This window comes from Camelina sativa, chromosome 6, assembly GCF_000633955.1.
Source record: "Camelina sativa cultivar DH55 chromosome 6, Cs, whole genome shotgun sequence".
In the NCBI taxonomy this organism is placed as follows: Eukaryota; Viridiplantae; Streptophyta; class Magnoliopsida; order Brassicales; family Brassicaceae; genus Camelina; species Camelina sativa.
Window position 1 is genome coordinate 4,895,655 of NC_025690.1, and position 14,085 is coordinate 4,909,739.

Here is a 14,085-nt window from a genome sequence, read left to right on the forward strand (position 1 = left end):
ATTTTGACAAAGTGTCAAAAATTTAGAAAATGAAAACATTTTTATTATGTAAATTGTAAGATTTGATTTTCAAAGTTAGTCGTTAGCTTGATCATGGTTCACGACATATAAATTTATCGCTAAGATTTTGACACTTGTCTAGAAAAGTTTAGAAAAAACACTAACAAGAACATTTTAGAAAAGAAAAAATAATAATTTTCTATTGTAAAGTTTGGTTTTCAAAGTTATTCATTAACATGATCGCGCATGTATAAAGTTATAAAAGATGTTGTCATATGTCAATTTAGCGAGATGAGATTACGAAAACCTGTAAATAATAAGTATTTTATTTTTATATTATACTAGGTTGACACCCGCGCTATGCCGCATAGTTTTATTTAGAATTTTTTTATTTAATAATACATATAAGTTGTAATGTAAATTATATTGTTTAAAACTATAATTAAATCAAACAGATATATTACTCTCATTTTTGAAAAACAATACATGAGGTGAACGCTTTATACTGAAACTTCATATACAAGCTTCATATGATTTCTATAGCATTTATTTGTTTGTTTTCTTGAAAAAATGTATAAAAATATTTTGTCAACAAATAGATTTAAAAATAAATTCCATTTAAATTTCTTACATTAAACGCATGACATTTAGAGTAATAACAATAAATGGGCGTTAAAAAAAAAAGAGTAATAACAATAAACTTTATATTATCTCACTAAGACATGGAATCAATAATCAAATAGATATGTTCCTAGTGAAATCACAATAACTAAAATTTAGGAAAACATTAGGCATCGAGATGAAAGGGCTTACTTGGATATCTAGATTGAGGATGAGAACAAAGAGTTCCAGTACCGGTCTGATCAGAAATTTGAAGAGATTCTATACCACTGGACAAGAATGGTTAAGACTTGAATATTTAGACCGTTTTCTCACTCTTGGTTTTATTTGTGATCAAGTCAAATGAAAAATGATTATTTTCTCTAAATACTTAAATGATACATAAGTCCAGCTAAGAAATATTAGTGGCTATGGTTCACCTCATCCTTCAATTGAAATTAACCCCAAATCCACAAATAATATGAAAATTGTAAGAATTAACTACGTATAATGCTTCTTCCTTCCCCGGAAAAACATAGACAACACAAAAAAGATAATTAATTAGGGATTACATGCATTAAAACTATCGGAAGTGATCTATCTTTCCAAATTATTAAATACACAAATCAAAACAGTTGGTATTGCCGTTGGTATTAATTGCGAGAATGGACTTGGTGTACATACCCATCAATTGGTATTGTCGTTGCAGTCAACCTCACAAAATACAATGGATGTGCCATTGTAATCCAAAGATCTGCAGATAAAAGACAATGTAAGATGTATCGAAATTCTCATAAAAAAAGTATCTCTAGATACCAGACATGCATATCCAAAAACAGATCGTATGATATATAGTAGGCTTTATCACAAAAATACACTTTCCATGAAGATTCTAGAATCTAATATTATGATCAATACATCCAATGAGCATTATGTGATGTATCAATTTATGTCTACTTTTTTATTTATTAGTTATCATAAATCAGTTAATTCTATTCTGAAATAAGAAGAAAAAAAAATCTTGGGTGCCTAAGAGAGTCAACAAAGCTAAAGAGACATTAATTAACATGAAACGTTGAAGAAAATAACACTCTGTGCATTACAAAACAACTCTTTCAAGTCTCCTTTATTTTTATTGGTTGTGCAATTTTGAATGGTCGTAAATGAGTTTTCTTATCAACAGAAGGGTCTACAAAAATTTGATCCCCCAAGTTCATAGTATATAAACATAGTTTTTTTTTTGGGTTCCAAGGTTATAAAGATACACTTAGTTTTAAAATATTGATGGTAAGAAAGTGAAAGTGATGTGATGCTTAGTTTCTGTTCACGGCTAGACAATAAAGCTTTTTTGGCACTTATCTCTCCTAATTAAAGAATCTGAGCAGTTGAGAAATTACAAAGCCTTAACATTTTAGCTCCAACAACATTTAGAAATGAGAAAGAGAAAGTGTAAACTAATAACCTTAAGAAACACCTTGATCAGCTCGTATCTTGATCTAATCTTGCCAGATATCATGTCGTCGGACTAAACTTTTTAGAACTAAGAATCTTTAAGAAATCTTTCAAAGCTTTCTTTTTCAATGCTTTTGACACTTTACTTTGCAAATAATTTTTTGTCTAAGATCAGAGATGCAACTGATTATCGCCAACCAAATAATCAAAATACTAAACACGGTGGGAACGAATACTAACTTTGCTAAATATGATATCCTCACAGAAAGTGTAGATAGAACCAAGGGTATTTCTCCAACCATCCTTCCTTCATCTGGATTTCGTTATAGCTCCCTTTTTTCAAAATCTTTTATAAACGCACCCTAAAGGATTTTTCATATGAAACGTTTTTGGATCTGTTCTTCTGATTGAATTCTTCTTCACTTCGATTTGAGAAGGATTGACATAGCGGCTACGACATCGATCGGGATGCGGGAGAAAAAGTAACGTGTAAAGGAGATTGATTTTTATTGGAACATAATGCTTAGTTGTATTAATTGTTATAATTTGATTGGGTTAAGTTTTTAATGACATGTCATGCTTTGAGGAGTTTAAAACACTTAGGTGTCAACACCAGGTGATAAACGTTCTACTTTTATTGTGTTGATATCTTTAAAATATTCTGTATGAGATTACAACACATAAAAGATTCTAACATGTGACATGAATTAATTTAGTATATTCTATTGTTTTCAATTTTAAATTCATGATGATGTAGATTAAGATTTTATTTGTTTTATTTGAATTTCCTTTCCAGTTAAGGATATGAACAATCAATATTTGTACAATCAATATTTGTTTTTTGTCTTTTTTTTCAACCAAACATTAAGTTAAATGATAACTCCAAGGTTGGTTGCCCAAACTGGAGGGTAAAAGTTTACAAAAGAAATTTCAGAAACTAAAGATCTCAAAAAACGAACAAGACAATCTGCCCTCACATTTGACGTACGCGGGATCCTGGTAAAAGTGAAGGAGGGAGAAGATGATCTGAGCAAACTGAAATAGTCCAGCAGATTGGAAAAGGTGGGCCATTCGTTAGGGGATTGCACCATAACGACTAGTTCTGCACAGTCCATCTCATAATTTTGACAGTTAACACCAGCCGCCAAGAGAGACTCCATAGCCCATATCAAAGCTTGTAACTCCTCCATGCAAGGTGTGATTCGATCGATGCAGAGGAAGTTGCATCGGTCGACACCGATTCATAGTCGATGACTATTATGTGTGTTTTATGGTTTGGTTGATTGTGACTTGTTTGTGATTATTGTTTGTGTTTTGGAATTTTATTTCTTGTGTGTAGAGCCCATTAAATGGGAGGACTTTCTTGATCCCGGAAATATTGTACTCAGAGTCACAGATAAAGTCGCGGCACTATACAAAAGGAAGAGGGTTTCATCAGCGCTATCAAGCCCTTTTCGTGAAAAAATACCAATTGAAGTGGACTCCGCTACCATATTTTTATTTTTAATCATTTTCTATTTTTCATTAATCATATCTTAAATCAAAATTTTAAATACTACTTTTTTTGGTTTTCCATTTTTTTTTTAAAATAAATTCTGGTTTTTTAGTCAATTTACGTAAAAATTGTGTCATTCTAGTAATTGGATAGGATGGAGTGTTAATCTAGAAATTAATTGTCAAATTTGTGTAAAACTGGTATATCGTCACTTTTAATAATTTTTTTTATGTTGTGGAAAAATTATGATTAATCCAAAATTTTGTATGAAATTTAAACCAGTGGCACATCAACTATTAAAGTTTTACTAATGACCAATTAGATCTTATCTTCTTTAAAAATGTATGAAAGAATACTTATCTTATAATGGGAGAGTTCACTGTAAACTTTCAAAAACAAAGATGACGTCGGTGGTGACAATCACTTGCCCCGTTTGTCCATATCAAATCCTTCAATTATGATAATCCTTTGGTTAGGAAAAAGTAACCAAACTAAACAATTATAAGACATAAAATATAGATATCGATTAAAACCGTAAACCATGTTCCATGACCATGAAAAGAATTCAAACTACCAAACTGATTTAAGTTCATCAATCCAAACAGTAAAGCTTGACAATATGGACTTTGTTGATTTGAACTTAATGAAACAATGACATAGTTATTAGAGTATAGACGTTATATATTATAAAGTTATATTAGTATATATAAGAATATATAAGTTTCCTTTTGCTTACTATTCTAATATACTTTTACTGAGTATAAATACACTTTATATGATACTCTGATTCATGCATGAGAATTATACTTTTGCACCAAACTTAATATGGTATCACAGCAAAATAACAAACTTTTTTTTTAGCTTCTGCATCTTTCTCATTCATCATCTTCTTCGATTGTGAGAGCTGAGCTCCGATCTCATACGATGAGTTTACTGATCTCTCTTTCGTTTGTTCAATTGATTTTTGTGATCTATTTCGCCGTATTTGGGTTTGTTTCTTTGGCCATTGTTGCGATCTTGTTTTCAGTTTTCTTTTAGACGAAGCCTAGAATTTTTCTTGGATCTTTGATTTCTTATTTCTCTTCTTAATTCAACCAATTGCGAACTCAACAATGACGACAAATCATGTGAATTCAGCTGCGAATCTCCCAAATATTGATGGACATCGCCAAATCATGGATCAGTATGAGAATCCTTATTTTCTTCATTCATCAGATCACGCAGGGATGATTTTGGTCTCGGATCATCTCGCATCTGGATCTGATTTCCATTCTTGGCGCCGTTCAATGCGTATGGCTCTCAATGTCAGGAACAAGTTGGGGTTTATCAATGGAAGCATTCCACAGCCTCCTAGTGATCATTGTGATTCAGGTTCGTGGTCTCGTTGCAATGATATGGTTTCTACATGGATTACGAATTCTGTTCCCAAGAAGATTGGGCAGAGTTTGCTTTTTGTACCTACTGCTGAAGGTATCTGCAAGAGTTTGATGTCACCTTTTAAACAAGATGATGCTCCGAGAGTTTTCCAGATTGAACAGCGTTTGAATTCGATACAGAAAGGGGCTATGGATGTCACTGCGTATTATACAGAATTGGTTACTCTTTGGGAAGAGTATAAGAATTACGTTGAGCTCCATGTTTGTTCTTGTGGAAAATATGAATGTAACACAACCGCTTTAAGGGAGAAATTACAACAACGTGGAAGAGTAACAAAGTTCTTGATGGGTTTGAATGAGGTTTATGAACCAACACATAGACACATTTTAATGTTGAAACCGGTTCCTTCTATTGATGATGTGTTTCATATGGTGGAGTCTAATGAGAGGCAGAAGACTCTTGTACCCTCTACAAAAGTGGATAAAGTTGTTTTCCAAAGTACAGGTCCACCTGATCTTACTTCTGGTTATTGTTCTACTAATCTTGAGGGAGTAGATAATGGTGGTTACTATGGTCCTATTGAGAATGTTGCTTATGCTGCGTTTAGGCCAATTCAGAAGCCGTTTTGTACTCATTGTGGTCGTTCTGGACACACAGTGCAGAAGTGCTATAAACTTCATGGCTATCCTCCTGGTCACAAGTTTGGTCTGAGGCTTCCTCCAAACTCACAAGGTTATTCGACTTCTTATCAGCCATGTGCTCAAAGTCAACCACCCGGAGTGAGACCTCAGCCACAACAAAGCCAATATCAGTTTCCTAGGCCCAATGCATAGCCAATGCAGTTACTGGCTTGGTTCCTTATATGCCACCTCCTGCACTTACAGCGACAAACCTTGATATTGCTAAGTTTACTCCGGATCAGGTTCAGTCACTCGTTCAACAACTCAACACCCATCTCCAGGTTCAAGAGAAGTCGTCCCCTTTTCCAACGGCTACCATCACCGAACATGGAGCTATGGCTGCAAATGCTTCAGCCGGTACTGTCTTAATATATTTTCCATCCACCAACTTACGTTTTGAAAATCATTGTTTCACTTTCCAATACCATTGCCTTTCGTCTCTTTATTTTGTTCTTCCGTTTGGTAGTTGGATAATTGATTCAGGAGCGTCTAGTCATGTTTGCTCTGACTTAGCTTTGTTTAGTGAGACTTTTTCTGTCACAGGAGTGACAGTCACTCTTCCGAATGGCACTAGGGTACCTATCACTCATACTGGCACTGTGCATATCTCATCTACATTGACTTTGCATATTATTCTTTATGTTCCTACTTTCAAATTTAACCTCATAAGTGTGAGTTCCTTGTTGACATATGCACTCTGTTCTGCATATTTTTACCCTGATTCTTGCTTTATTCAGGACCATACTCGGGACTTGATGATTGGTAGAGGAGCTCTCTTACATGGTCTATACATCTTGGAGACTCATGCTACTCCTTCTATCAACTCTCAGTCTTCCTTTTTCTGTGGATCCTGGCTTGACGATGGGCACCTCTGGCATCAACGCCTTGGACATCCATCTCATGCCAAGTTACAACATATTTCTGGTATTTTACCTATAGCTAAATCTAGTTGACCTCATCATCATTGTGATGTATGTCCTTTAGCAAAACAAAAGTGTTCACCTCTTGTGTCTCATAATAGATTGTCTGCCAGTCCATTCGATTTGATTCATCTAAATGTTTGGGGTCCTTTTAAGGTGGAGTCTGTAGAAGGATATAGATACTTCTTAACCATTGTTGATAACTGTACAAGGATTACCTGGATTTATATGATGAAGAATAAAAGCGATGTTACTAGTATCTTTCCTACCTTTATTAAATATGTTCACACTCAATATCAAGCTGTTATTAAAGCACTTTGTAGTGATAATGCACCGGAACTAGCATTTGCTCAATTAGTAAAGGAACACGGTATGGTTCATCATTTCTCATGTGCATATACGCTGCAACAAAACTCTGTTGTTGAAATAAAGCATCAGCATTTTCTTAAATTTGCTTGTGCTCTTATGTTTCAATCGAATTTGCCTTTAGTTTACTGGAGTGATTCTATACATACTGCTGTTTTCTTGATCAATAGGACTCCTTCCTTAGTATTGGATAAAGTTAGTCCTTATGAAAAGTTGTTTCATAAACAACCCGATTATAGTTTCTAAAAATCTATTGGTTGATTATGCTATGCTTCTACTTTGGTTAAAGACAGAACAAAATTCACTCCTAGGGCTGCTCCTTGTGTTTTCTTAGGCTACCCAACAGGTTATAAGGGTTATAAGATCTTAAATTTGGACACTAATGAGATATTTGTATCTAGAAATGTGGTTTTTCATGAAAATGTATTTCCTTTTAAGAATATTCCACAATCTACCATCTCTACTGAATTGTTTACAGATTCAATTTTACATGTTTCTACTCTTGTTGCCATTGACATTGTTGATCATCCTACATTGGTACCACCAGTTCATGTGCATGATTATGTTTCTCTTAATGACCCTGTTACTACTAATCGTGCATCATCATCATCACACTCTAGTGCCGTTCCACTAGAGACTGTTGCGTCTGGTACAGATCTGGTTCTACTAACCTCTGTTAGGCCAAAGTGTCATGCCAAAACTCTAGGTTACTTATCTGACTATCATTGCAACCTTATTCAAATTTCTTCATTGATTCCTTCTTCTCCATCTTTACTTTTACCATATCCTATTGAATCTGTCCTCACCTACAACCGCCTAAACCCTACGTATCAGTCCTTTGTACTTTCCTGTTCTATTGAGACAGAACCGCAGAATTTTAAGCAAGTGATGGCTCATCCACATTTTCCTAAAGTTATGGATGTGGATATTACTGCTCTCGAGCTTCGTGGAACTTGGACTGTTTATGAAAATACACACCACTGTTCGTACATCCGTAAAACCAACACAATGGGCCATCCGTACCATTTGGAGGCCTTGTGAGTCCAATCCATCAAGAACAGCCTCCAACGGTCACTAGACTTTGAGAACCTTCCCATGGAGCCGTTGGCGAGTTTGTGCAAGTGGATATGCAAGTGGGAAGTTAAAAAAAGTTCACATGTGTACTTAAGGAGATGTCACTTTCATTGTGTGTATTTGTGCATAGCATCTTTGGTAGAATATTCCCTTGTGTAAATGTCTATATTCAGATTGTAACTAGGAACTAAATCAAGTAAGAAGAGATATTATCTCTTTCTCCACAATACTCTACTCTACCTACTCTCTTTATACTCGCTACTCTCTTTACGCTTACACTTTCTTTTCAACTATCAAATCTCTTCATCACACACTAAACTTTTCTATATCAAATCTTACATGGTATCAGAGCAAATTGTTCCTATCCTGTGATTCGTACACCCACCAAACTTTTCCGCACCAAATCTCTTAGCTCTTTAGATCCCTTCGTCTTTAACCATTGGAAAATTAGCCAAGGTTAGTTTATCATGGAGAGCATCAAAACCTTGATTGTTCCAGTTACTCTCAAAGGAGAAAACTACTTACTATGGGCAAGGACCACAAAAACAGCCCTATATTGCCGAGGACTTTGGTCCCATATCACTACAAGTGAAGCACCAAGTGGTGAGACCACCGAAGACGGCAAGGATCTTGTCGCTAGTGGAGGAGACAAGTGGTTTCAAGAAGATCAAGGAGTTTCAGCCATCATTCAGAACTCCCTTGATGCTCCTATACTTGAATGCCTACTCATATTGCGAGACCGCAAAGGATCTATGGGTCACACTTCAAAATGTGTTCGGAAATGTCACAAATTTCACAAATGTCAACCGCATCTTTGAGATCAAGAGAGCCATCAACAACCTCAATCAAGTGGATATGGAGTTCACCAAACATTTTGGCAAGTTTAGATCCCATTGGGCTGAACTAGAGATGCTTCAACCGGCAACCATTGACCCGGCGGTCCTAAACGAACACACAAGACAAAGTGTTCGGCCTACTCTTGACACTCAACCCATCTTACAATGACCTCATCAATACAAGCTTCCAAGCCTTGATGATTTTTGTAACCAGATCCAAAAAGAGCTTGGCTCTATTGGAATTTTTGGGGGCAAAGGAGAGCTTGTGACAGCCAACAAGGTGTAGATGGCCACTGCAAACAAAGGATACTTCAAGCATGAAGACAAGAATCCACCATTTTGTGAACATTGTAATAAGACTGGTCACTTCAAAAGTCGTTGCTGGATTCTTCATCCACACCTTCGTATCAATCGTGGAGGACCAAGTCGTGGAGGACCAAGGGCTGACCAAGCAAACATGGTGGGAGATGCAACCAACTACACACCAAGTAGTCACACTCCGGAGGGTTATGGAGCTGTGTTAGCAGTGTCTTTGGAGCTGGTGAGGAAGTTGGACCTGGACGCTCTCATCAAATCCCTCAAAGAGGTGTCCAATAACTCTTATCTTGCCTTAAACACTTCTAAACCGCTTATTATAGATTATGGAGCTTCTCATCATATGATTAGTGAAATTAAACCAGAAAATGGAAATGTGATTATAGCTAATGGAGAAAAATTTCCTGTTAAAGGCATTGGCAACCAAAAATTATTTGATAAAACCTAGCCCTGGGCATTCGGGTACTCGGGTCGGGTTCGGGTAGAAACCGATCGGGTTCGGGTTTTTTGGGTAGAGGAGTTTTGGACCCAATAGGGTAAATAGAAAATATCGGTTCGGGTTCGGTTCAGGTCTTACCGGGTTCAGGTCGGTTCGGGTCTTACTGGGTTCGGGTTCGGTTTGGGTCTTACCGGGTTCGGGTCGGTTGCAAGTCTGTTTTTCCTAAGTCTATGACCATTTATGAGAATTGCTTTGATTTAGTTCATTCAGATGTTTGGACATCCCCTTGCCTATCTAGAGAAAATCAAAAATATTTTGTCACTTTTGTTGATGAAAAATCATAATACACTTGGTTGACATTACTTCCTTCTAAAAATAGAGTTCTTGAGGCATTCACTAATTTTCAAAATTATGTGACTAACCATTATAATGCAAAGATTAAAATTTTGAGATCCGATAATGGTGGGGAGTACACAAGTCATGCCTTCAAACAATATCTAGCCAAAAATGGAATTATTCATCAAACAAGTTGTCCCTACACACCACAACAAAATGACGTGGCTGAAAGGAACAATAAACATCTCATGGAAGTAGCAAGGTCCATGATGTTCCACACAAGTGTTCCAACTAAGTTTTGCGGAGATGTTGTTCTTGCGGGTTGCTAACTCATCAATCGTACACCAACAAAAATCCTTCATGACATATCACCATTTGAGGTATTAAACAAAGAAAAACCTACATCTGATCACTTACGAGTGTTTGGTTGTGTATGTTATGTGTTGAGACCAGGTGAACAGCGAGACAAACTTGATGCCAAAAATATTAAAAGCATGTTCATTTGATAGTCTACCACACAAAAGGGTTACAAGTGTTATGAGCCAGACATGAAGAGAGTCCTAGTGTCTCGCGATGTCAAGTTTGTGGAGTCTAAAGGATTTTGTGATGAGAAGAATTGGGAGCATCTTAAAGACCTGTCCACATCAACTTCTGACTGGGCCAAAAACCTCTGCATCCTTCTTCAGAGACTTGGCGTTGAAAGTACTCGCACCGCCCCTATCTCCAATGAACCACCAGCATCACCAACTCCAACCCCTGAACCTACGAATGGTGACAACTCTCCCTAGACGGATGAACACTTAAATGATCAGAATGGTTTAAATGCAGTACCGGTCGACAATGCTTCCGGAGACGAGAACTATGTACCCACCAAAGCGGATGATGATGATGAGGACAGTCCAGAAGAAATCATACCACTTCGAAGGAGTGAACGTCTTAAGTTTCATCCCTCTAACTAGCGGAACACTCGAGTCTACTACAACAATGTAGCAGTCGCTCACCCTATTCAAGCCGTTTGCACTCTTGCACATTTTCCCTTGGAGCATCAAGTGTTTCTTGGCCATATTGATAAACATTGGATTCCCCAAACCTATGAAGAAGCCAAAGACCATAAAGACTGGGTAATGCGGTTAGTGCCAAGAAGAACGCCATGGAGTCCAATCACACTTCGCGAGTTTGACTTACCCAAGAGAAAGAAAGCGGTAACATCAAGATGGATCTTCACCATCAAGTACAAGAGTGATGAGGAGATTGAATGCTATAAAGCGCGGCTTTTAGCAAGAGGATTCACACACACGTATAGGGAGGACTACCTTGATACGTTTGCATCGGTGGCCAAGCTTCACACTGAACTTGAATCGAATTTAGAGAGATTGAATTAAATTGGTTTAGGGATTTTGTAGACATATTAATTGAGTACTCGATTTTGAATTGCCACATTTTAGATATTATATTTTGTGCAATTTTCTAGAGTATAACTTAAAGGATAAAACACAAAATGTATTTAAAAATGTTAATAGATATTTTTTTTTTCACAGCTTCTTAACATTTTTAATTTATCCAGTCATATACTTTATGCATATCAGTCGAATTTTGGCTACCTTCTTTCTTTAAATAGATTCCATCTTCTCGGGCTCTCCAATCCCATAAGCCTCCAGCATCAAGACTACTTTATTGCATAAATGCTGTAAAATTCTGATAATGTTTATAGTTAGACGAGTGCTACCCCAAATGTTAGCGGTAAACGAAGTTACTGAATCTTGAACAACTGGTATTAGGTTTGGACCTATTACGTTATTTTTGGAATAACATCTCATCCAAAGGAATTTCATGAATCCGAGTTTGTTCCCGATTCTGAATTTGGCACCGGATACATGGCCAAACATGTCAATGCTAAAAACAAATAAAAAATTGAAAGGATTTTTATTATATATTTTATTTATTTTTTCTGGGTAGGTTAACTTGGTTTTTGTGTTTCTGGTACTATATATATATATACACACATCTATATTACTATTGCTAGCACAAGATATCCTTTAGTATTAGTTCTAACTTATCACATATTTGATATCTTTACAAAATCTTTTAGAATAGAAATTTGAAGAAATAAGGATAAAATCGTTTGACAAAAAAAAGAGGATAAAATCAAGTAGCATTTGTGGATAGAATTCTTTTTAATAATGCAGGAATCATATATATATAATACTTTTAAATAATGCAGGGATAATATATATAGAATATAATTCTTTTTAATAATGCAGGGATCATTTCCTTTATTTCTCCTCTCATTAAATGCAGGAAAAATTGAAGTTTGCACCCTTTTATTTTCATTTAAATTGAATTTTCTCTTCTTCAACGAAAAATAATAATTGAAATAGATATAAAAATATGATATTTAGAAAATTCATATTTGGTTACAAAAATGTTTACAAAATCTAATTTTTCAAATTCATTTATTTTAATCAGTTAATTATCTTCAACTATATATAATATACTCCTTATATATATTATTAAATTAAAATTAAAAAAAAAAATCAACTACAATGTTTTGCCACCCTACTACTTTTATTTGGGAAGATTTTTTTTTAAAATGACTTCCTAAAATGTAGAATATTACATTGTTTTTCATTAGCAATAAAAACAAAAAAAAAAATCTCATTAAGGGTTAAATTATCTAAATAACTAAATGTAATACATCCTTCTAATCAAACGTAACCTATATCATACTATCTATGTAACCAAAATGTGATATATAGAAAATTTACATTTGGTAACAAAAATCTTTATAAAATATATTTTTCAAATTCATTCATTTTTAATTAGTTAACTAAAAATGAATTTATTATTTAAAAACGTGAATTTATTAATATTAATATTTTATATTTATAATATAAAACAGAATTGAGAAGTAAAATTGTATTAGGTTTTCCTCCAAATTATATACCTAATAAATAAAATTATTATATTTATTTCATCTAAAATATGTTCTTGTCTTTTACCAAGGAATGTAAAATATAAAATAATAAAATATTTACGAAAAAAACAGTTGATTATATTAAAATATGTATACATATAATCTCATAAACTATTAATATTAATAATCATAAGTGAAAACACTGTAAAATTTTGGATATTAAATTGAATTTTGAAAAAAGATAAAACTGATAGGATATAAATAAGGGAGACTTGCAAAATTAGACCACTAACTTGAGTCAATTGCAATGTTAGACCCCTCTTTTTCTCTCTCCAACATTTGCCACTTTCTCCCTATTAAATTCTTGTCCATTCATTGTATTCACAAAATTGTCATTATTTCTGATTTATTTGAAATTTCTTGCAAAATTTTTTATTATATTCATATCCTCATCTTCTTTTTTATTTACGGTTGTGCCACCGCCATCAATTTTCCAACAACCATGAACAACCAAATCTGAAGCTCTTAAAGCTTCAACAACCTGAATTTGTAAGCTTAAATAACACCCAATGGTATGAGAACTTCATTTTCTTCCATCTCCTCTCCATTTTAATCCAAGAAAATTTGCAAGTGCATTTATCTTGTTATACGTCATGATTCTTGGATAGTGATTAAATTGGCGCTGGGTTTCTTTTGTGGTGACTTAAGACGACGTCCTCGGTGTTTGACATTGCGAACAACAACCGTAAGGTTATTTTCCGGTAGATTTCGTGATTTTCCTTGTGTTTTTGTCGAAATTAGACTTCATTTGTTAGTCGAACAGTCATAATATCATGTAAAGTCTACTATGTGGTGAGTTTTGCAATTTAAAATTTACCGAATTTCGAGCCCGTAGACTAAAATTTCAGTCTCCTTAATTTCATTTGAAAACAAAAAATATGGTTTAGACTACATTATAATATTTCTAACGGATACTTCGTTTGAAGTCTACTAAGGTGTATTTTTGCAATTGACCAAATTCTTGACTTTTTAGTTAAGACTGTCACAAGAAGTCTTCGCAGGATAATAAAATAGTAGACTTCTATACCGGTTTATTTTGAAGTTGACCAAAATAGAAAAGCATTGACCGTAATATTATTGACATAAAATTAATTAGTTGACTGCAAAAGAAGTCTACTAGTTAAAAAATTATAATGTTGGTCAACCCCAAAAATGACCACGGCAGACTGCAAACGAAGTCAACATTCGTGGATACTTGTTCAACTCTACAAGAAGCGATTA

General features: G+C 34.6%; 1 protein-coding gene and 1 pseudogene across 1 annotated transcript; one reads left to right on the forward strand and one right to left on the reverse strand.

Moving 5' to 3' along the window:
• Window positions 4,660-5,757, forward strand: LOC104698703. The gene has a single exon (XM_010414112.1). It carries the CDS (start codon window positions 4,660-4,662, stop codon window positions 5,755-5,757), a length of 1,098 nt encoding a protein of 365 aa, XP_010412414.1.
• On the reverse strand, window positions 11,442-11,794 carry LOC109133454 (annotated as a pseudogene).